This window comes from Cebus imitator, unplaced genomic scaffold (genome assembly GCF_001604975.1).
Source record: "Cebus imitator isolate Cc_AM_T3 unplaced genomic scaffold, Cebus_imitator-1.0 Scaffold548, whole genome shotgun sequence".
NCBI lineage: Eukaryota > Metazoa > Chordata > Mammalia > Primates > Cebidae > Cebus > Cebus imitator.
In genome coordinates this window covers 627,449-651,757 of record NW_016107863.1, presented here as the reverse complement: position 1 = coordinate 651,757, position 24,309 = coordinate 627,449, and the positions used below count along the sequence as shown (strand labels likewise).

General features: G+C 41.1%; 1 protein-coding gene across 4 annotated transcripts in view; it reads right to left on the bottom strand.

Annotated features, from left to right (window-relative positions):
* Positions 1 to 24,309, bottom strand: part of LOC108293801 (cytochrome c oxidase assembly factor 1 homolog) — an 87,742-nt gene that overhangs the window by 3,126 nt on the left and 60,307 nt on the right. The window contains exons 1-4 of one of the 4 annotated variants that reach the window (XM_017515372.2): positions 23,684 to 23,751; positions 14,357 to 14,393; positions 5,105 to 5,204; positions 2,839 to 2,987 (exon numbers count right to left, since the gene is read on the bottom strand). In XM_017515372.2, coding sequence (XP_017370861.1) covers positions 2,839 to 2,987; positions 5,105 to 5,189 — 234 coding nt within the window. In that variant the 5' untranslated portion in view covers positions 5,190 to 5,204; positions 14,357 to 14,393; positions 23,684 to 23,751. Of the gene's footprint in view, positions 1 to 2,838; positions 2,988 to 5,104; positions 5,205 to 5,487; positions 5,616 to 14,356; positions 14,394 to 23,683; positions 23,775 to 24,309 lie in introns of those variants that run through there. The other 3 variants (XM_017515371.2, XM_017515373.2, XM_017515374.1) reach the window with 3 other exon arrangements.

Here is a 24,309-nt window from a genome sequence, read left to right as displayed (position 1 = left end):
AAAAAAAAAAAAAAAAAAAAAAAAAAAAGAACAAATCTTCAGGGTCCTACTGTTAGAGTCAAGCTACAACTTTTCTCTGGAGATGATAGAATTAAGCAACAGAGTGTACACTGACCATCTCTGGATACTTTGGGGAAAAAAAGAAAGAAAGAAAGAAAGGAAAGAAAAGAAAAGGGCAGAAACAAGAAGGATTCTGAAGACCAGCAAACTCTGAGAGGCCAATGTCTGAACTATGGGCAGCTGCACTTGCGTGGGTAGATGTAACACTTCACAGTTTGGTTCCTTCACCAGCCAGACCTTGCCAAAGATTAAAGCAGAAGTCCTGGTAAAGCAAAGTGTTGGTTATTGTTGACTATCTCACACACATACTTGGGAAAATATCCCAATGTACGACAATCATTCATGAACAACTGAAACATCTCACCTCTGGTAAAACCGTAAGAACTACAAATAGAGGACTTTGAGATACGAGGGCACATGCTGCATACAGGCATCCTTATAAACAGTTGATTATAAAGAAAGTAGATGAAGAACCCTGACAGAATGTCAAAAATAGTCCACAAATTGGAAGACAAGCGCTGAGGCTCCAGATGGCTCTGAAGCAGCAGACTCTGAACTCCTGTCACTACAGAGTCACAGCATTTGGCAGCAGTAGAGGCCAGAACCTAGCACCACAGCCAACACAGTCACAGCACGGCCAAGGGCCCGGGGATGTGGCCTGGGGAAGCCCAGGAAGGCGCCCTCTCAGCAACACCAGGCCAAAGTGAAGGCTGGACAGAACAAAGCTCCCACGAACACCAGCAGGACCTCACCCTACTCTTACTGGGGTTCCTGAGCACAAGATCGTGAAACTGATGCTGCTCTCAGCCCCAGCAAAGGCGCCTTTGGCGTGTACTTCCTCAGTGCAGCAGCTGGGCCCTGTGCTAAGAGAAATGCAACAGCCAGACCTACCCGCTGGCTTCCCACGTTCTCAGCATTGCTAGGGTCTAGCCAACTGACCAAAGACGGGGAAGCACACAGGAGCTCTGCCACACCAGGGGAGAAATCCAGTGGCCTGGCACAGAGTGAGCACTCTACACATGCCCAGCCCTTCCCTGTGTTCCTCCTGGGTGTCCTGTCTCACGCAGTGTCGCTGCCGTCCTTCCACTCACACCCATGCAGGACACTGGGGCCTCACCTCTGACCCACCCACTCCTGACACATGACTGTTACCAAGTCTGCCACAATGGACTTCACATCCATCTCTCGCTTCTCCAGGCCACACCTCTAGTTCATGCTCTTACACTGCACACCAGTGCGGCCATGCCTCTCTCCCAAAGGTGGCTCCCTGTAGCCAGTCCCTGGGCATTGCCAATCTACACAAATTCACCTTCTTTTAAAAGCGAGTATTTTAATCAGAATACCAGAGCACAAATTGCTTTTGTAGCTAAAAAAAAAGTCTCATTAGAGCTATGTCCATTAAGAAAATAATAAAAATAACAAAAAATAAGGTCAGATAACCTCACTCTTACCCTCCAAATACTTCATGGGCTTCTGCTGCCAGAGTCAAGCACACACACCTTCTACGATGCTACTGTGGCTCTCTGGTGGCCACAGTCCCTCCTACCTGCCCACACCTACCTTGCCCACCTGTGCCTCCACTCCAAGGTCACACTGACAGGGTGTTCCTCTCCACCATTCAAAGTCCTCACAGCCACCTCCCAGGCCTCAAGCCACTCCCCTCTAGGCCTGCACAACAGTGACAGGGTTTGCCTCACCCTGTCTTACTCAGGAATCTTCAACTGTAAACCCCCAAAAGCCTTCTGTACCTCTATTCCCCACATAGCTTAGAATCATTCTTCAAACCAGGGCATATACTGAAAACATGCTTGTTAAACAGCAGAACAAATGTGTTTTACAGGTAAGCGAGTGTGATCAAGTACAAAACGATATGGCTCAAAAAATGGGCTGGTATTCTGTGAAAGCAATGTAAATAAATTCACTTTAAAAATCAAAGTTTAAAGAGTTGGTTACATTTGAATGAACACTGACTAGATACAGATGAATTTGTCTTTTGTGTTTTTATTTTAGAGACAGGGTTTCACTCTGTCCCCCAGGCTGGAGTACAGTGATGTGAATCATAGCTCATTGCAGCCTCCAACTCCTGGGTTCAAGTGATCCTCCTGCTTCAGCCTCCTGCTGGGATTACAGGTGTGCACCACCATGCCTGGCTAAATGATTGATTGATTGATTGATTGATAGATAGGCAGACAGACAGGTAGATTAGACTGGATGGATGGATGGACAGATAAAGATGGGTCTTGATAGACAGGTAGATAGATATAGATAGACAGACAGACAGGTAGACAGATAGATAGATAGATAGATAGATAGATAGATAGATAGATAGATAGATAGATAGATAGATAGAGGGTCTTGCTGTATCATATAGGCTGGTCTCAAACTCTTGGGCTCAAGCAATCCTCCTACCTTGGCCTCCCAAAGTGCTGAGTGCTATCAAAGCCAACATGGTAGCAAACCACCACTGGTCATTTCTCTACTATCTTCAGTTCACGATGGTGACTTCAGCATACCCACTGCATTCCCTGCCACATCAATTCCCCAAAATGGAAGAAATGTATATAGGAATAATCTATATATAAACTATATTTTATGTTGTTAAACATTAAAATACATAATAAAAAAGCTTTTTTTAAAGGTGCTAAACCCAGCTTTACTTAGTAGATTTTCGCATCCCAAATCCTTAACTCCAGCTTCCTCCAAGACTTTCCAGGAGATAATACACTCTCCTCTCCTTCAGCAGGCACCAGCCTCCAGGTCGCAGGAAGAGCACCTTACCTTGGCATCAGCAATGTCCACAAAGTTGTCCTTGCCAATGAGCTTGAGATGGTGGATGTTGACAGGAGGACCCAGAGCTTCCTGTGCCTCGGGATGGTTCTGCAGCTGCTCCAACGCCAACTTGTAATATAAACCCCTGGAATAAGTCTCTAAGGATGAAATATACACTTTATTTTCCTTATTGAACTTGGTCAGGTAGAATCTACTAGACAGAAAATTAAATAATACAATTGATATAGGGGGTGGAACCAGAAACATGAAATTTGTGGATGAACAAATAATTAGAACCATCTTCTCTAAACTGTCCATTTTACAGACTCAAAAACCAAAGGACAGGCAGGCAGTGTCTGCAGGGATGTGCAGATGATCTTGGGCCTTGACCTCATACAGACCCTTTCTATGCCTCAATATCTTCATCTTTCTTCCCTCATTCATTGCCTTATTTCTACATCTAAGGGGTTTGATCAGCTCTTCTCTAAGTTTCCTCTCAAGTCGAAAGTCCTTTGATTCCATGACTTGCTCAAAGTGATGCAGCTGGTTCACAGCAAAGCTGAGGCCAGAATCCATAACACCTGACTTCTAAACATTGCCCCTTCCACTAAGTTGAGACATAAAATAGAAAGACTACGCCATTAACAACAACAAAACCCTCAGGCCAAGAAACAGGATATGAGAATGTTCATTCATCGAGATTTAAGCCAACATTTCAAGTCAAACTCCTCTCAGTCTCAGGAATCCTTCTGAGCCCAAAGGCTACATGGGAACTCCAGGCAGCACATCCCTGAAGCTGTAAGTTCTAATAATCAGCTGCCCAAGTGAGAGAGCAGAGGCAGAACTTCTCAAGCAGGGTGTTCAGTTTTGCAAAAGAAAGTGCTTCCCTTCCATAGGTCCCATCACACTGATGAAGGGGAGGGTGACCTGACCCTGAGAGGCCAAGGGAATGCCCCTCCTGCACTGCTTCCCAGGAGTAAGGGGTACAGGGAATACCATAGTCATGAACAAGGTGCCAGCCATAATAGGAAAAGAAGGGGCAGAAGCTGGGTTCAGACAGCTATTCTTTGTTGAGTGATTTCTATGGCTAGGCACTGTTCTCAATGTTTCACACATCTCACAATGCTCAATAGCTCTCATCTTGTGAGATTCAATTCTTACTTCATGCACAGGCACTAACATTACCACGCATCACATCAATAACGTAACTAACACCCAGAAAGGTGACAGACTCACATAAGGCTACATAGCTGGTCAAGAGCTGGAGCCAAGATTCAACCATTTAACCCAGGCAGTCGGCTGCAGTGTCCAGGTCTCACCCACTTAGCAGCCTCCTAAGGGAAAAAGGCTGAAACCTGACCCAAAAACGCACCCATTCCTCTCATGTCTTGCCCCTGTCCCTTTGGCAGAGGAAGAGGAGGCCAAATTATTTAGTCCGAATCATCCCTGGGAATGCTCATCTGAGGCCCCCTCCAGAGTCAGCAAATCCGCCAACTCTGCAGGAAGGTGCAGAATGGCTGGAGAGGACACTGCAGCCTGTTTGCTTGTCTCCTGGTGACACTCGCATCCTGGGAAAAAGTGAAAATGTTGCCCAGTGGATAAGGAGCTAAGCTGGGTAGAGATAAAGGAGCCTCAAAAAAGTCAGTCTAGAAAAAACTGCTGCTGCTTTGCCACCAGTAGCATTAAAATGACCTTAAATGTCCTGGCTGCTGACAGTAATTGTGGCCTATCTTTACAAATTCAAATTTGACTGCAGTGGGGCTGGAAGCTACATCTGTCAGGATTTTGCCAGTGTGGGCTCTGCTTTTATTTCCTGCCCCTGCCAGAGTTCCCTTGCTCACGGTCCCTCCTTCATTAAATCAACAACAGAGAATGAAGTGCAAAAAAAGGCTGACAACACCGGACACACAGCCACAGCTTTCCCCACCTGTGAACCATCTGGTATTCCCCTTCCCTCTGTCCTTTCTTTATATAATCTCAGAATCTTGACTGGAGCCCCTGTGTGTGCACTGAGCTGAAAGCCCATCGTGCTCTACTAGGCTTCTTATGCAAATGAGCCCTGGTCCTTTTATTTGTACTGGTTGCTCCCAGGAAAAACTGAGATTGCAGGATACAGAGGAAGTTATAGCCAACGAAATGGCGGACTAGCCTGTAAAATCACCCTCTCACCCTTTCTCTAATCTACTGCAAGCATCTCAAGTATTTCCTCTGATGGAGGAGTAGGAGCACGAATGCTGGAGGAGGTCAGGCTGCAGGCGCCTAGCAGGATACTTACTTTGTATGATGAAATACGAAAGGGAAATGCTCCCGGTAAACAGCACACTGCCGTAAATGATCATTTTTGCCGGAGACATTGACATCCTGCTTCACGGATGCTTAAAAACAAAAGATACAAATTTACTGTAGGATTCCCAGTTTTGTGCCAAGGGGGTTTGCCTGGCTTGGGCCCCTCAAGGAAAGGAACATTAAGGAAACCAGCAAGGAGGCCAGGCTGCCTTCCTTCATTTGCTTCCTTTCCAAATGCCAGGATTGGTTCTGGAGCCAAAACGAGTGCCCTCCTGGGGGAGCCCTCTCGAGAATGGCCCATGTCCAGGACCCATGCTGTGGGGGCCCTGCCACCCCCAGCCGGCCCCAGCACAGAGCGAGCATTCAGCCCACCATCCTGACAGACAGAGCCCAGACTGTGTGCCAAGCCCCGCGTGGCCAGGAAGCACAACCACTTTGTCTCAGGCCAACTGGTAAACAGGAAGCTTATCTTTTGTGGCAATAGCTGGTCCTGTAAGCCTGCAAATAGGTTGGAACTGTCACTTGTCACTGGCTCCTTTCTTTCATATTTTAAAAAATGCCCCACCCTCAGGATGAGGAAACTTTGGTTATGACTTTCAGGCTCAATGAACACACAGAGGGGTGCCAGCTCAGCAAATATAGCATACCACATCCACCCTGGCGTTAGCTCCTGTCCCCTGAAGGCCCGGGTGGGACTGGGAGCAGCACGTGGGAGCCAACTCTTCCTTCCTGGTGTCCATTTAACCACTGCTCACAGTGGCCTGGGCCTTTCTGAAAAGTTGTAAAATACCTGACCATAAAACAGTAGGACATGAGCTATAGGAGTAGGGCAGGAAAGAACAGAAGAGGGGTCACAATTCAAATGCCCACAGGGCCAAACATGTCACATAAAAGACAGCAGACACTGAAAGACAAGAACCTAAGGCCCAGCCAAGGAGACAGCTTCAACCTGGCTCCAGCTGACTGCAGCTATGCGGCCCCAGACTCACTGGATCTTTCCATTTATCAAGAGGGGCCAGAAATCTGATTTTTTATGTGAAATTGCCTGGATTCTAAATGTTGACAATCAATTTTTAAAAACTGCTAACAAAATACATTTGTGAATCAAATTGTTTCTGTGGGTTTTCAGTTTGCTTTGACCATCAGGGCATCCCCACCCTAAGTGAGATGTAGGTAAATTCCTCTCTGTCTTTGCTGACATTTCTCCAAAAAGAATAGAGATTTTAGGCAGACATGGAAATTCCAGTCTTAGATAAAGGAAAAAACGTCATGTTTGTGTCCCTACTTAAAAATTTAACCTTCGATTTTAATTATGTTCCTTTCACAAAACAAAGCCTCTGATGTGTCCTAATGGGGTCAGAGGTATAATGCAGTGCAGAAAAGTTAGGTATAATGTGAGTTCCTTTGCTGGCTGGAACACATTCTCACCACCTGCTTCTCCACCTTCCAGAACACAGAGTATTAACAATTGTCCACCCATCCTTTCTGAAGCCCTGAATGTAAATGAACCCATAGAAACCCTGTTGGAGAAAGTTCCTCAGGTAGATATTCTGAGAACCAATAACTAAACATACCCTTGAATCGGGCTACAGCTGACCAGTTCTATACTAAAATATTTAATCCAGGTTTATGTATATAAAGGGCTTTGATAAACTTAACAAATGAAGGAGGGTGACATTTTAGATCATCTTTCTATTGTTTATTTATATGTTGTTTTGTTCAACTAAGAAAAGGCTGTTGAAACCACAAACAAATGTACAGCAACTGCTATGAAGACTCTAGCTAGTACCCTATAATAAGTAAGTATCAAAATGAGTGTAAAGTCAATTACAGTAATGTGATCTGGAAAAGCCATTTAGTTCTCATAATGAAAACGGTCCGAGCATCTCTGAAGAATGTATTAGTCAGATCTTGCTTAATTTGAAAAGAGCTCAACAGGGTAAGGCAGCCAGACTGGGTTATGCAGAGGTTCCCAGAGTGTTACAGTTTCTAAGGCCAGCATGAGACATGAGAAAGAGCCGGAAACAACGTAGAAAATGTCCATCCCATCCCTCCTGTAAGTTAAAGCCACAAGTGAACCTTAAAGACCAGAAGAAACCGTTAACTACTCAGGGAGTGACTTTCTTCTATTGTCTAACAAGAGAATACCCTGGCAGGTTCTAATGAGGAGCTTGGCCATGGAACATTCCATTACCTTTGGCCACATCACAGCGCAGCTCTCTTGAAAATCATCAAAGGCCAGTTGTCTTGCAATCAGAAAAGATTTTACATTAAAATCATTTAAAAAATGTTTAAGCCCCAGTTCTCTCTAGTTGCATACAGCCAAGATTTATTACCAATTCCAGCTTTAGAATATGAACAAGTTAAATTTAAACTCTAAAACAAGATTTGTCTGTGAAAGGCCCTGGTTTTCCACCCCCTCTTCTGCCAAATTGGGAAGAAAAAGCAGGGCCTGCGGGTTTCCCATCTGTGTCCTATGTACTTTTTGTTACAGCAACCAAAGAACCGGTGTGCACAAGGGAGAACCGCAGGCAGCAGGTGCTTTGACCACAACACAAACATGATGCCAGTCAGCAGGAGGGTGGACCCGCAGAAGCAAGATGCCAGCAATAAAAGCTGAACAGAATAGAGTGAAAACAGCACTTCAGAGTTAAAAAAAAAAATACTACAGTAAATGTATACATGGACTTTAACAATATTGATAATACCTAACACTTCTGATATTTATTATGAGTCTTGTACTATTCTAAGACACTTTACATAAAATAATTCATTTAATTCTTACAACCCTTTGAAGTAGGAACTATATTATCACTCCCATCTTACAGATGAGTAAATTGAGGCACAGTGGTAGAACTGGGATTCAAACTCTGGCTCCAGCATCTGCTCTTTCAACCACTGTGGTACACTAGCTTTAAGATATCTAATTAAAGCAATATTGAAGCTAAATGAAAAACGATTTTAAGAAAAGAAATAAGGCTGAAAGAAAGTTAGAACACAATAGGACACAGTCATTCATTGGGTATTTCCTCAAGGTGCCACATATCGGCCGCGGCTTCCTATCTGCTCAGCAGACAGGAAAGCCTGAGGAGCTACAAGGTCCAGAGTGTCCATGAACAAAGGCAAACTGAGGAGGAAGACAACAACTGCTGAGAATACACGAAGCCTCAGAAAGCCCTAGGCAAGGCTCAGAAACATTCTCTCAAGTGGCTGGTGTCATAAATATCCTGAGAATTAAAAATAAGATAACAAAAATAAAAAGTTCCCAACTGCCAAATGACTATTTTTAAAAACATCCAACTATGAAAGCTACATTCGTACCCCCACCCCAACCCCCCAAAAAAACCCCAGAAGAATTATTTTTATAAGTGGCCAAAAGAGTGAGGTCTCAGAATGAAATTCTCTGACAACTACCTTGACTCAATGGAGTGCTCAGGCAATGAGGATCAACCAAGTGTCCTCGGAGCCCTTCCACATCAAAGCAGGGATGGGGGTGCGAGTTGGGGGGCAGGAGATGTGTTCAGGGGTGAGTTGGGGACAACAGGGGCTCCTTTTCATCCCGATTCAGTTTACCTGCCCCTTCAGTTGTCTATTGAAGAATGTTAAGTAGCCCCCAACCTCACAAAAAAACAAAAATTCAAAAAGGCACTGTAGAGGAATAGAGATGGATTTTAGGCTAACTGCAAGAATGTTACCTCCTAGAACTAGTCTTCCGGTAAGAAGTGAAAATTTTAAAAGTGATGTGCCATTCTCTGCAATAAACTCAAGTTCAATCAGTCCACTATATAGCCAAGTAAGGGCAGATTTATTTGCTTTACAGTTTGCCAAAAGGCAAGGGTTGCATCCCTATTGAAAATCAAGGAACTTAAAAACAAAAACGAAAAAAAAGAAAGAAAATCAAGGAACTTGTTAGCCACAGGAAGGTAGCACAAAACACTGGCCAAGGTCTCTCAGAAAAGCAGTCTTAGCTTTCCTTGGATACACACAAAGGGGTGACTTTGGCCTCTAAAGGCAAATAGTTTATAAACCTTTTCCAAAGTACTAAACCCTTTCTAGAGCCAGAGGACAGTCTGCTAAACAGATGCAACAGCTGCTTGAGCTGGCACAGGCTAGAGGATCCTCCTGTCAGCCTCCCCTCAGCCCTAACCAGAGGAAGCATCACCAAGGGGATCAACAGGAACAGCCAACCAACAGGAGGAGGCAGAATTGATGCTGGAACAGTTCCATGCCTTCACTTTAAGGAGGCCTGGCAGTTTGTACTTTGGCACTCTTGGAAGCCCTAAGCCACTACATAAGAAGTATGGTTATCCTGCTGGTGGAGTTCTTGCTACATAAGAAGACCATGTAAGAGGCCACTTTGTGAAGAAGAGGCCAAAGATGGGTGGGAATGAGATGCCCCACTGATCCAATATTCCAGTTGAACCCAGTCACCCCTACCAAGGCATTAGCCATGTGAATGAGCTGTCATGGACATTCTAGTTTAAGTGGGCTACCAGATGACTGCAGTACCAGCTGAACATTCGTGGGGCAAAAGAACCATCAGCTGATCCAAGTCAACCTACAGAATCATGAAAGATAGTAAAATTATTTTAGTTGTAAGCTACTAAATTTGGTTTGTTATGCAGCAACTGAAAATTAAAAGGCCTTTTACAATATCTTCTCAAAGGATTTTTAAAAACCTCTCTCAAATGTATGTTACTTTTAAGAGCAGCAATTTAAAAAGCAAAGAGACTAAAAAATAGAAGACCTGGAATATTCAAACCAACACAAGCAGAATGGAAATATTCGAAGAGCTGGATTTAAGGCAAAAAGTATTTAATTGAGACAAAGATAAACAATATAGTAGTTATGAACATAACATAGTAAACATTATGCCAAAATAGATAAAGCCAAAAACTATCACAAATTTTAAAAAAAAGGCAAAGAAAAGAACTACAGAGGGAGAACACAGATCACTTTCCAACTTTAGCAAATCCAGCTAACAAAAAAGCAATCAAGGCTGGGCGTGGTGGCTCACCCCTGTAATCCCACCACTTTGGGAGGCTGAGCCTGGAGGACTGTTTGAGCCCAGGAGTTCAAGACCAGCCTGGGCAACACAGCAAGACCCTATCTCAAAAAAATAAAATATAAAATAAAAATAAAGCCATCAAGAACAGAGAATCTGAGTAATGTAGTTTTTTACCTTACAAGGTACAACATGTGTGTATGTGTATCCGTGGAGATATATGTGTAAATACTGAGACCTTCCAGTGCCTAGCAGGTAGCACCCATCCCATAAAGCTTTGTGGGACTGACAAACCATCCTGTTTTCAATGCCCAGTCCCGTGGCTACTTCCTGGAAAGTAAATCTGAACAACTCTTGAGAGGGCAAAGCAAGTACATAGATCAGTAATTATATACAATCAACTTCATCTGAACCACAGCAAAAATTTTTCTCATGCTACTGCAAGTGGCTAACCTTTATCCCTAATTTTTAAAATTACGGTAAAAATTTGAAGGTTAACTTTCAAATTAGAAGATGGAAGAACTCAAATCAGTCTGATGCCATTTTCAATGAGAATAAACTAAACTGAAAATGTTAACAGTTGTTATCTATTCATTCAATCAACAAGTATATGCCAACTGCATCGAAAACCAGGGGCTGTGCTAGGCACTGGAAATGAAGAGAACAAAACAGACAGGCCATTAGTGGACCTTACTCTGTGCTGTAGTGTAAGAAGACAAACAGTAAACAATAAGATCACTTTAGTTAGTAGTAAGTATTTTAAAAAACATAAAATAGGGTGCTAAGAGAATAAGAAAACCCACAGACTAGGAGAAACTATTCACTAAAGATATCTGATAAAAGAATTGTTACCCAAAATATGCAAAGAACTTATAAAATTCAACAATAAGAAAACAAACAATTTAACAATGGGCAAAACAACTGAACAAACATCTCACCAAAGATATACAGAAGGCAAATAAGCATATTAAAAGATGCTCAACATCATATGTTTATTAGGAAACTGCAAATTAAAACAACGAGCTACTGCTACACACTTTTTAGAAGGGCTAAAATCCAAAACACTGGCAATACCAAATGCTGGCAAGGATATGGAACAACGGAAACTCTTATTTGTTGCAGCTGGGAATACAAAATTGTACAGTCGCTTTGAAAGACAGGTTGGTGGAAGTTTCTTACAAAATTAAACATACTCTTCCACGTGATCTTGCAGTTTTACTCCTTGGTAGTTGCCAAAATGAACTGAAAATGTTTGTCCACAGAAAAACCTGCACACATAGATGTTTACAGCAGCTTTATTCATAATTGCCAAAACTTGGAAGCAGTTCAAGATGTTATCAATAAGTGAATGGATAAACTGTGGTAAATCCAGACGACACTATTACTCCACTTTAAAAAGAAATGAGCTATCAAGTCATGAAAAGACATAAAGGGGTTAGGTGTGGTGGCTCATGCCTGTAAACCCAGCACTTTGGGAGGCCAAGGCAAGAGGATCACCTGAGGTAAGGAGTTTGGGATCAGCCTGGCCAACATGGTAAACCCCATCTCCACTAAAAATACAAAAATTAGCCGGGCATGGTGGCGCATGCCTATAATTTCAACTACTCAGGAGGCTGAGGCAGGAAAATCGCTTGAACCCGGGAGGCGGATGGTGCAGTAAGCTAAAATTACGCCACTGCACTCCAGCCTGGACGACAAGAAAAAAACTCCCTCTCAAAAAAACAAACCAAAAAGAAAAAACATAAAGGAACCTTAAATTACTATTACCAAGTGAAAAAAGTCAATCTGAAAGGCTACATACTGTATTCCAACTATATGACATTCTAGAAAAGGCAAAACTATGGAGGCAGTGAAAAGATAGGTGGTTGATAGAGGTTTTGGGAGAAAGGGGGATAAATAGGTGGAAGACAGACAATTTTTTATCACAGTGAAACTATTACATATGAAACTATAGTGGTAGATACATGTCATTACACAGGTGTCAAAACTCAAAATGTACAACACAGAGTGAGCCCTAATTTAAACTATTTAGTCTAGTTAAAGATGATGGGTCGGCACTGGTTCATTAATTGTTAACAAATGTCCCACGTTTGTGTCTGATGTTGGTGGGGGAGGCTAGGGACTGGAGAAGGGAGAGGACATGTGTGAATTATCTTACTTTCTGCTCAGTTTTTCTACAAACAAAACTGTTTATTTTAAAAAATAAATATATTTTGGCTGGGTATGGTGGCTCAAGCCTGTCTGGAATCCCAGCACTTTGGGAGGCTGAGGAAGGCAGATCACTTGAGGTCAGGATTTTGAGACCAGCCTGGCCAACATGGCGAAACCCCACCTCTACTAAAAATACAAAAATTAGCCAGGCATGGTGGCGCATGCTTGTAATCCCAGCTACTTAGGAGGCTGAGGCAGGAGAATCACTTGAACCCAAGAGGTAGAGGCTGCAGTGAGCTGAGATCATGCCACTGCACTTCAGCCGGAGTGATAGAGTGACTCCATGTCAAAAAATAAAAATTAAAATTAATAAGTAAAATGTATTTTTTTAAAAAATGTTACCACTGAAAAGAAACTAGCTCAAAGGTACGATAAAATGTCATCTGAGCATAAATCAAACCTCTTGAAACTAATATATAAACACCTGATAAAATGTGCTAATATTCATATTCATATATTATGAAATCCAAATACTGTGTGAAATCTAATTGTTTTCTCAACTGCACTTTCTTAGGACCAAATAACATAGTAAAGGGTTATTCTCTCTCTAAAATCTACTAATTTCACTCCTCCCTCTTGCCAGTGCTCACTATCAAAACCTTGAAATATTCAAGTGGGTAATGTATGTGAAGGCTCTCTCAAAAATAAGCAAACAAATAAAAAGGATGACATGCTAGAATATGAAAGGGGGAAGGCACAATTTTAACTCTGGCAGTGAAGGAAGGCGTCTCTGCCAAGGTGACATTTAAGTTGAGACTGAAGGATCATTTGAAAACCAGGGGAAAAGCACGCCAAACACACCAAGGCTCAGAGGCAGCCACAGGCTCTGTATCTTCAGGAAGCAGAAGGCAGCCTCATGAAATGAGGTGTGGAAGAGGAGGGCAGGCAAGAGGGCAGGGTGTTCATCAAGCAGGTTTTGTAGGTATGGCAGGGAGTCTAGATTTTACTCAAAGTGTAATGAGAAGGTGCTGAGGGTTTCAATCAGGAAGTGAGACAGTATGACTTGCTTTTTTGTTTGTTTCAAGATTTCTCTAGAAAGGACAAGAATGGAAGCAGGGAGTCCAATTAAAAGGCTCCATGGCAGAGTTGGTGGTGGCTTGGACTAGCTGGTAGCAGCAGACATGCAAAAAAGTAAATACACTTGAGATATGAAGCAGAATTAACAGGACATGTTGACCAATTATTAATAGAAATCGGGGAAAGGGTGAAGGACAAGGTGCATAGCAGAGTGATTTCTGAATTTATCAATATTATCCTTAAACTTCCTTACAAAAAACTTGATCATTCAAAACTACCATGCAGTTGGAATTCAGTAATGATAAAGAGTCTTGGTGGAAAGTTTTAAATAGAAAACTATGATTTCTAAATCATTAGTCATGATGTCTCATCTGCTTGAACAAATGCATTTCAAGGCCATTCTCTCGTAGATGTCAAACCACAGCAAGAAGGTATTCAGTACTTTCTGGCATAAAAACTTCATAGAATGGACTCTGATTCATAACCATTTTGCAAGTGAGTATGACTAGGGCAAACTCTATTAAACATTTACTTCAGCATTCCTATTAAAAGCCTCCATTTCAGATGATGAAAGCATTTATAAAAATAAAACAATTTGGTATCAGTGACTACAAAAGGAATCTGGGAGATTTGCAGTTGCCTTTTCCCTCCCTATAGCCCTCCCTTTTTTCTCACAGACTCCAATATTTGCCTTCTACCTCTCTGGGCAGTCCTCTCCCCTCCCCTGCCTGTTTTATGCAGTCCCTCATTCTATGTTAGGGGCTGAATTGTGTCCTCCCAAAATTCATATGTTGACGCCCTAATCCCCAGGTCCTCAGAACATCACAATAGTTGGAAAAAAGGTCTTTAAAGAGGTAATTAAATTAATATAAGATTTTCAGGGTGCATCTTAATCCAATAAGAAATCTGGACTCAGACATACACACGCACAGAGAAAAGACTATGTGAAGACAAAAGGAGAGGGTGGCGTCTACAAGCCAAGGCAAGAGGTCTCAGAAGAAACCAAACCTGACGACACCCTCGTCTTCAACTTTTATCTCCAGACCTGTGAGAAAATAAATTTATGTCATTAAATTTAAACCAACCGGTCTGTGCGATTTTGTTAATGACAGACCTAGCAAATTGATACACTCTATGTACCCTTTCCTACTCCCTCACCCCAAGAACATCTCATTCAAGGGCCTGAATCTAGGTCCACTAAAGTAATTCCCACCTCTCTATCTCTAGGCCAGGTGTCCCTTCTGCACTTGAAGTTTCTATCAAATACTTCCACAAGTCCCCAGGTGAGCTCCTGCCCTGACCCTCCTCCACTCCACACCAGCTCTCCTCTACCTGCATTCCCTCCTGAGTGAATGGAACCAACCCAGGTGCCTAAATCAGATACTTGGGAGTCATTCTCACAAAAACAAAAGTAGCTTCCATATGTTTACTCAACATCCAAGAGCTTTGCATGTATCTTATCAAATCTTCTTAAGGGTCTTATAAAGCAGGAATTATGATCCCTATTTTATAGGTGAAGAAGCTGAGATTTGGATTAATTGTCTAGAGACATTCCTTTAAGTGACAGAGTCAGGATTTGAGCCCAGGTCTGTCTGACTCCAGGGCCTATACTTCTAACCTAAATTACCCCCCAATCTAATCAAGCCCCCTCAAACGCATCAAATCTGTTTCCTAAATATCTTTGGATGTTTTCCACCTCATCTTTATCCTCCAAATGCCCTAATTTGGCCCCTCAGTATCTCAACCAAGGGGTTATCAAGACTGCTCTGCCTTTGGCTTCATTCCTCTCCAGTCTAGAATCCTACTATTACAGAAAATTCATTGTATCCCATTCGTCTATGGCTCCCCATCCTATTCACAATAAAATCTAAGCTTCTTTGCATTACATGGTCTTACTGCCCAGTTTTCTCACCACATTCTTAAATCCCAACCACTCTCCCGAATTACACTGAGCAGATCTGAACTGCTGTTCTCAGAACATGGTAAATGCCACAGGTCCTGGCACTTCCTGTCCATCCTGGCAATCCTAACCACCTTTTAAGTCTCAGCTAAAATGCTAATTTTAGTGTTAGAAAATGTCCTTGGCTTACCAAGGCAAACTTAATTTTCTTTCACCTATACTTTCACAATAGTTACTTTAGTATGCTATTGGTTGTTAAATTACCTAATTCTCAATAGACATTAAACTTTTTTAAGGCTAGGATTGGGTTTTCCATTTTAGAATGCCTAACATCTAACACAGAAAAAATGTTTACCTCATTAATCTAACAGGATGTTACTAGATTTGTGGTAGGTAAAGAGTGGGATTCTACTGAGAAACAGACCTTTCCAGAAAGAAAATAGAAATTTCCTAGATCACAACGCAGAGTTTCCATGTAACTTCGATCACTCTTGGAGTGTGGTCCTTGTACTTCTAGAGGACCTTGAGACCCTTTCAGGGAGAACACAAGGTCAAAACCACTTTCACAAAAACACTAATATGTTACTTGTCCTAAAAAGGAAAACTTTATCTACCACCAAATAGATAAGACTTTGCTAATGAGATTAATGATGAAACTAATGAATATGAATTTTTGATAGTTATAATAAAATGTTTTACATTTTAATGATCCACTTAAGTTAGTAAAAATCAGTATTTTTTAAATGACCAAGGCATCGTATTACAAAATCATGCAAGAGAAATTAATTTTAATACAATAGAAAACAAAAGGCTTACTGATCAGGCTTCAGATTACGTTTGACAATCAACCTTTAAGAAATTACCATAGCAGGGGGAGAAATGCCAAATGTAGGTGATGGGGAGGAAGGCAGCAAATCACACTGCCATGTGTGTTCCTATGCAACAATTCTGCATGTTCTTCACATGTACCCCAAAACCTAAAATGCAATAAAATAAATAAATGGGGAAAAAAAAAAAAAGAAATTACCACTTGCCAAGTTTTGGTGTGGTATCAAAGAAGGTCTACAATTATCTGAAAAGGCTATTAACAGGAAAAAGCTATTAACATGCTTCTCCCTTTTCCAAAAAGCTATTTGAGGACAGATTATTTTCATACATTTCAACCAAAAAAAATACCGTGACAGACTGAATGCAGAAGCAGGTACATCTGTCTTCTATCAAGCCAGACATTAAATAATTTTTGAAATAATGTAAAACAATGTCATTCTCACTAAATCTTAAAACTTTCATAAAGATATACCATTTATGTTAGTGTTACCTGGGTCTATTTTCTCAAAATGAGTATTTTTTAAGTTCTCAGTTTTAATTTCTAATACAGCAATAGCAATAGATATAACCCACATAAACAACAAAATGTAAAGGGGCCCTGCTACCAAAATATTTGCGAATTGCCTCTTTAAGGGACCAAGAGGCCCAAGCTCTTAAAACTCAGGCCTATCCTAACTGCTTTGTTATTACTATTTTTTGTCATAAATCAAGTGTCATACCAGTAAGGATCTGAAAAAGTCTTGATATAGTTTGGGTATTTGTCCTCCAAAATCGCATGCCGAAATGTAATCCCCAGTGTTGGAGGTTGAGCCTGGTGGGAGGTGACCAGATGACTGGGGTGAATTTCTCATGAATAGGTTGGCACCATCCTCTTGGTGCTGTCGTTACAACAGTGAGTGAGTTTTTGTGAGATCTGGTTGTTTGAAGTATGTGGCACCTCCCCTAGCTCTTTCTCTTGCTCCTGCTCTTGCCATGTGATGTGCCTGGTCCCACTCTACGTTCTGCCATGAGTAAAAGCACCCTGAGGCCTCCCGAGAAGCTGAGCAGATGCCAGCACCACACTTGTACAGCCTGCAGAACCGTAAGCCAATTAAACCTCTTTTCTTTATAAATTACCCAGTCTCAAGCATTCCTTTAGAGCAAAATAAAAACAGCCTAATATAAGTCTATTCTATGCCAGTGATCTATTTGTCAATCCTTGTGACAATACCACTCCAACTTACTTAGATTTACTGCGATAATTCTGCATTTCAACACAGATTTACTACATCAAAAATTAAAGTCAAAAACTTACAGGCTCAAACCTGTGGTCCCAGCTACTGAGCAGGCTGAGGCAGGGCAGGAGGATCACTTGAGCCCAGGAGTTTGAGACTACAGTGAACCCTGATCATGCCACTGCACTCTAGCCTTTGCAACAGCAAGACCCTGTCTCAAAAAAAAAAAAAAACACCTTAAACTCTATACCAATTGAACATCAGCTCTCCATTTCCCCCTCCCCCCAGCCCCTGGCAACTACCATTTTATTAATACTTTCTATGAATTTGACTATTTTAGATACCTCATTCAAATGGAAGCCTAAAGCCAGGCACAGCGGCCATGCCTGTAATCCCAACACTTTGGGTGGCCAAGGCAGGCAGATCACTTGAGCTCAGGAGTTTGAGACCAGTCTGGGTAATATGGTGAAACCCTGTCTCTACTAAAAAGAGAAAAATGAAGGATTCCTTAAGCCCAGGAGGCAGAGGTTGCAGTGAACAAAGACTGTGCCATTTTACTCGAATGTGGGCGACAGAGTAAGACCCTGTCTAAAAAAATAATTTTTTTTAGAAAAATAGAATCATTTAGTACTTGTCTTCAAAAAAAAAAAGTGAGAGAGAGAGAAAGAGAGACAGGGTCTTGCTATAGTGCCCAGGCTGGAGTGCAATCACTATTAACTGCTGTGATCATGGCATACTAATTTCTAGGTTCAAGCAATCCTCCTGCCTCAGCCTTCCAAGTAGCTGGGATTACAGGCAGGTGCCACCACATCCTTTATTTGTCGTTTTGTTATGGCTTATTTCACTTAGCGTAGTATCAAGGTAACCAAAACCCCTTCCTTTTTAAGGCTAAATAATATGTGTCCATATATTTTTAAATCATGTAAAATCTGTGGTGTTTTAAATCAGGAGAGTAGTTACCTCTAGGGAATATGAAGATAGTGTCTAGACACCACATAAAGAAATATGGAATATAAATAACGTTTTATTTCCCAAACTGTGTGGTGATTACAGAAGCACGTTCACCTTGCATTAATCCCTGTTCCATCTTTAGAAAAATCACTTACTTGACTAAATATCATTCTAAATTTATGAACAGGTGGCACACTGCTGTAATGCCAGCTACTTGGGAGCCTAAAGTAGGAGGGTCACTTGAGCACAGTGGTTCAAGGCTGCAGTGAACCATGATCATGCCACCGTACTCTAGCCTGGGCAACAGAGTGGCATACTGTCTCTAAAAAATAAATAAATTTATGAACAGCTTCAACAAGCCTGCTCCAGAGCTAGCTATCAGCTAGGATGAGCTCTCCCTAATATGCTATAAAGCAGAACAGAGCCCCTGTCGGCTTAAATCAACTGACATTTATCATTCTGCTAACATTTCCTTTAGGTCTTCAGTCTTTATTTTTCTTTTATTTTCAAGTACTTCTAAATTCACATGTTCTCACATGACTTTTCCTTTTATGCAAGCATACTAGAAGTCTGTGTAGTCAAATAGGAGAATTGCTCATTTCAAAATATTCTTCTGAGGGGTGACTGTGAAATTTATTCCATTCTTGTACAAAATTACTCCATGATCCAGAAACAAGAAAAGAAAGAAGAAATGAGCTTTTATTACACACTTCCTGGCATAGTGGCCCTGAGCTAGGTGTTTTACACATTAATGGTTTAAAAAAAAAAAAAAAGAAAAGAAAACTTTCATCCACTGTAACACCATTATTACTACTGTGTACTATGGCTTCAATGGAATGGTGGGGGGGGGAGGGAATGACACAGAAATTTTCCTGAAAAGATTTGAGCTTTCAATCTAAATCAATGCTTATGAGGTCACAAAACATACTGCTTGACATCCCAAATTATACATAGTATTTAACAAGTACTATAGAGAATCAAAATTGAAAAAAATCAACTATTAATCCAAGGATCTGCAGTTTTGAGGAAAATAAATCATTACTATTCCATGCTTTGAAGAAAATACAATGGCTCCTTTTGCTATAGTTTAAACAGAAAAGGTATTGCTTAGGTAAAGATTCACATACATCACTCTTCTGTACTTTTCAGGAAAAAAACACAAAAGCACTGTCCTATTCAAATGTGTGGTTTCACAGAACTTGAGAAGAGTTCTGCAAAACCCAGCTCAAGCAGAGTGTATTAATTCATTCTCACACTGCTATAAAGATACTACCTGAGACTGAGCAATTATAAACAAATGAGATTTAATTGAATCACAGTTCCCACGGCTGGGGAGGCCTCAGGAAACTTCCAATCATGGCAGACAGGGAAGCAGGCACCACTTACATGGCTGCAGGTGGGAGAAAAAGTGAAAAGCCCAGGGGAAAGTCATTTATAAAACCATCAGATCTCCTGAGAACTCCCTATCATGAGAACAGCATGGGGGAAACTGTCCCAATGATCCAATCACCTCCCTCACTCCACCAGTGGGGATGCCAATTCAAAATGAGACTTTGGTAGAGACACAGAGCCAAACCATATCATAGACAGAGTAAATTTGTCCTTTCTTTTGCCTTTTTGTTCTTTTGGGGCCCTCAATGGGTTGCACGATACACACCTTATTGGTGAGGGAGAGCTTCAGTCTACCGATTCAAATGTTAATCTCTTCTGAAAATACCCTCACAGATAACTCCAAAAATTGTGTTTAACCAGCTATCTGGACATCTTGTAGCCCATCTTTTAGCCACTTAAAGTAGATGTCCAATCTTCTTCAAGTTATATACTTACACTAAAGCTGACACATAAAAATAGCCATCACGGCCAGATGCGGTGGCTCACGCCTATAATCCCAACACTTTGGAAGGCCAAGGCGGGTGGATCACAAGGTCAGGAGTTCAAGACCAGCCTGGCCAAGATGGTGAAATCCTGTATCTACTAAAAATACAAAAATTAGCTGGGCATGGTGGCGCGTGCCTATAATCCCAGTTACTCGGGAGGCTGAGGCAGCGAACTGCTTGACTCCTGGGAGGCAGAGGTTGCAGTGAGCAAAGATTGCGCCACTGCACTCCGGCCTGGGCAGCAGAACGAGACTACATTTCAAAAAATAAAAATAAAAAATAACCATTGCACGGGCTAATTACAAAATAAGCCAATTGGCTTTGGGTGGTCTTGCAATGAAATGCACAGTTTAGAAGCACTACACCGTCTTCTCCCACAGTATCTCCCTCTTTTGAGGACCCAAGATCCAGTATAAAATGGTACCCTCAATTTTAGGGATCTCGTCTTTGCCTTCAGCTGTGCCTGCTTATTAGGCCCTAAAAAAATGTATACTACCTGGCCCTGTTCCTCCAAGGGCTCTACCCTAAAGCCAGTAATGCAATTAAGAAACTGGCAAATGAAAAAACTTAACAAGTGCTCAATCTTCTGTGTTGCTATATATGTGTTGTGTGTAATGTCTATAAAAAGAGCTCTAATTGATTGGCTTAAAGAAAAATAAGTAGTTAAATATTTTTTAGTTCATGTGACTTTAAGAAATAAAAATAGTCTTAAGGATTATTGGTAAAATGCAAACGTTGTCAAAATGCAAACAGGTAGTCTAAGTCACATAACTTAGACACTAGGTTTGCTAAATGTTCCAAGGTTGTATACTGCCTGCTTTACAGATAGGTAAGGCCTGGGACACATGGAGCTACATGCTGAAAAGTCAAACTTGATCTGCACTTCTCTCTGGGTCTAGGATCCACATCTAGTATATAATTAAAATCATTTACTAACCAGGTTTTTCACCAAAAATAAAAGTTGCTAAAAGTTAACACTGAACATTAACTAAACTCAAAAGGCTACTATGTAGTCTTTTCATAAGTTGGGCATTGGAATAGAAGCATAGCAAGCAGGTCTTAAAGACCCTCTGCCCTCCAGTAAAGACTCGTCTGCCCTCTAGTAAAAGGGTTATATAAGGTTTATAAAGATTTCACCTCACAGTCAAATTGGTTATGACTAGATGCTATTATCTACAAAGTTTCGTTTAAATAAGTTGGGGTTAATGTTAATAAATTAAAGCAAGGGTAAACTTTGGCTTTGAACAGGATTTCCATGTCATAGTAAAGCCAGTGAAAGGTTTTGCCTTTTGAGTCATCATTTTGGCAAAAGAAATAATTTATGACAATCTGGAATTCTATTTTATAATATCAAATATTCTAAACCTCTAACATTTAACAGGCACCCCAATTTTAACTTCGAGCTTCAAAACTGTCCTTCTTGATGCCTGGCTTTTTGGATGGTTCAGAGTTCTCCAGAAAAGAGGTAAACAAGATTATTTGACGAGTTTAGTCATGAGATTGCCAAAATGATGTCCAACCTTCTTTAAGTTAGATTTTGGTGAGTAACAGTAACATATGCTTCAAAATTGTATGAGATTTCTAAAATTCTAATGTCTAAGTATATGCTATCAATCATATTAAGGGTAAAGTTATTGTAAACCATGGAGATAAATAAACTTGTCAGTCATGTTTTTATCTGTAACTATCTTGGAAATTTTGTCATTCACAGACAATTGTCTTGCTTTATTCCTTCTCAAAAGACAGTTTATAATCAGGCCATATTAGGACTTTAACAGATGTTCTCAAATGCAAGATTTTTTTTAATAGCTTTGAAGACTGTAACATTGGAACAGAGAAAGAATGTATGAGACTCATAAAGAACTGACCTGTTCACAAATATTAAGCAAAACAAGAGTTAAATGGACTGCAATCAGAAAGTTAAAGCAACCTTTTTGACTTCTGCTTGAAATTTTTCTGACCCTTATTTTGTTTTTCAGAGTTAAGGAAACTTATTTTGAACTATTTATGGCCTTTAACAATTGAAGAAGGTATACTCCTGTGAACAAAATTTGGAGCACGTTTATTTTTCTCTACCTGGTTCCTCTAGAATTTGGAAACTATCTGTGGGTATTCTTAAGTTATGGCAATATAGTTGCTTGCATCACTGCAATAAGAATCCATTTTTCTTTGTCAATAGGACACAATTGGAAAAACGGGTTATTTCACCAAGGCTTTGACTGAAACAGTATGTTTCCCTTTAAGGAACCAAGCTTGAACTGCAGAGCCAATAAAAGCCCCTTGGGGAGAGCTGGCCTCATACCTTGTCTACACAATCTCTCCACAGGGTTCCTAACTTGTAGTCAGTAAAGAATGTCACTTTCTAACAGGTCTAGGAGCTCCAAGTTTATCTTGGGACCTCAAGAGGAGAGGATCACCCAACTCACTGGTATTTGAGGATACAAATCCATGGCTGGGGTCAGCTTTAAAAGTCTTATCTGAGATTCCTTGTGGAACAGAGTTCCATCAAAGCCAATCCAAAAGGCCTACGTAGAAATAACCATTCTTGCTGCACCTTATGCAAATAATCAGGCCTAGTGTAAGACTAAAGTTTATTCTACAAACAACACACACAGTCCTATCATAATTTCTTTTTACCAAAAATTAAGACTGGAAAGAGAAATTGTGCTCCGAAGCTTATCATATATTTGTCATTAAATCCTAGTCTCATTAATTGTTTTTAAGCTTTTTGCCTACATTTTAGACTAACTCTGCTTATTCCTGTGAATCAAGTGGTAATCTCCTACAGCTTGGAAGAAACAAAAGGGGATGGGTAACAGCTTATGTCTTGTATTAATATTTGGACCCTATATACTCAATACTATAACTCAAATTGTTTCCTCTCACCTAGAAGCAATCTAGCTCCAAATGGTGCTGCAAACTGAACCAAGCATGTACACACCATTCTTCCAAGGACCCTTAGATTGACCCCAGGAGAAGCCCTAGCTGTTGTTCCCCATTTGATGCCCCTTTTCAGCAGGAAGTAGCCAGAAAGAGTCATCATCCAAAACCCCTAACAGCAGTTAGGGGGACATCTCCACAGGGGGGAATGTTATAGGAGTTATTAAGAAATTATTTTAGGCAGATAGAGAGGAAAAGAGGTCCTTGGGAAATTTTTATTTCTTTTAAAGCAGCTCTAGAAATGTTTCTTGTTTAGCAAGAAAGCCCCAGCTCTTAGAGCCAGGCCAGCAACCTTTGATATGCAAATCCAGGCCATTAGAAATGGGTCCACCCAAACATGGTGATTCCTGTCCCCTTCTTCTTGCCTTTGCCTCACATGCATCTGGCAACATGGCACATATTCCCGGTGTAGAGCACCATGGCACCCTAAATTTGCATATTAAAAGGTTAGGGTGGGACGGCCAGTACCCATCTCCCCAGGGCTACGTGAGTGACATGTCTGGTCAAACCAATCTCCTGAGCCCTATGCAAATCAGGTACCACCTCCTCCAGCCTCCTCATATAAGCAGCCATTTTTCTGCCACACATGGGGTATTCTCTATGTTCGAATCCCCCCTCCCTTTACCTCTGTACAGGGGAGCAGAGCTGTTTTCTTCTTCCTTCTTTCTTGCCTATTAAACTATACGCTCCTTAAAACAAAACAAAACAAAACAAAACAAAACAAAACAAAATTTTTTTTTAATCATCATATCAACTAACTTTACCCTACCCCGGACTTGACCACAACTCTGTTCTTGGCTTAAAATTTAAAATATTGGTTCACTTCCTGATGGAAACAGAGGAGAGAGAGAGAGAGAGGTGCTCATGACTCACTATGGACAGAGTGAGGGCTGAAATTACAGTAAGGTAGGAAAGGAAAGTGGGGCCCTGGCTGAGGTTAAGTACCAAATAGAAATCTGAGCTGAAGCTGGGAGACATAGCATGAGTTTCTAGATAAAAAAGAATGTGTAACCTAGAGTAATGCAAACATAAAGGATTCCACTCTTATTCCCAAACTATTGTAACAGCTCTGAATAACATGGATACTTTAAAGGCTTATGTATGTATAAATGGAAGGGTATAAAACATTCAGGCCAGGTGCAGTGGTTCACACCTGTAATCCCACCAGCACTTTGGGAGGCTGAGGCGGGCGGATCAATTGAGGTCAGAAGTTTAAGACCAGCCTAGCCAACATGGTGAAACACAGTCTCT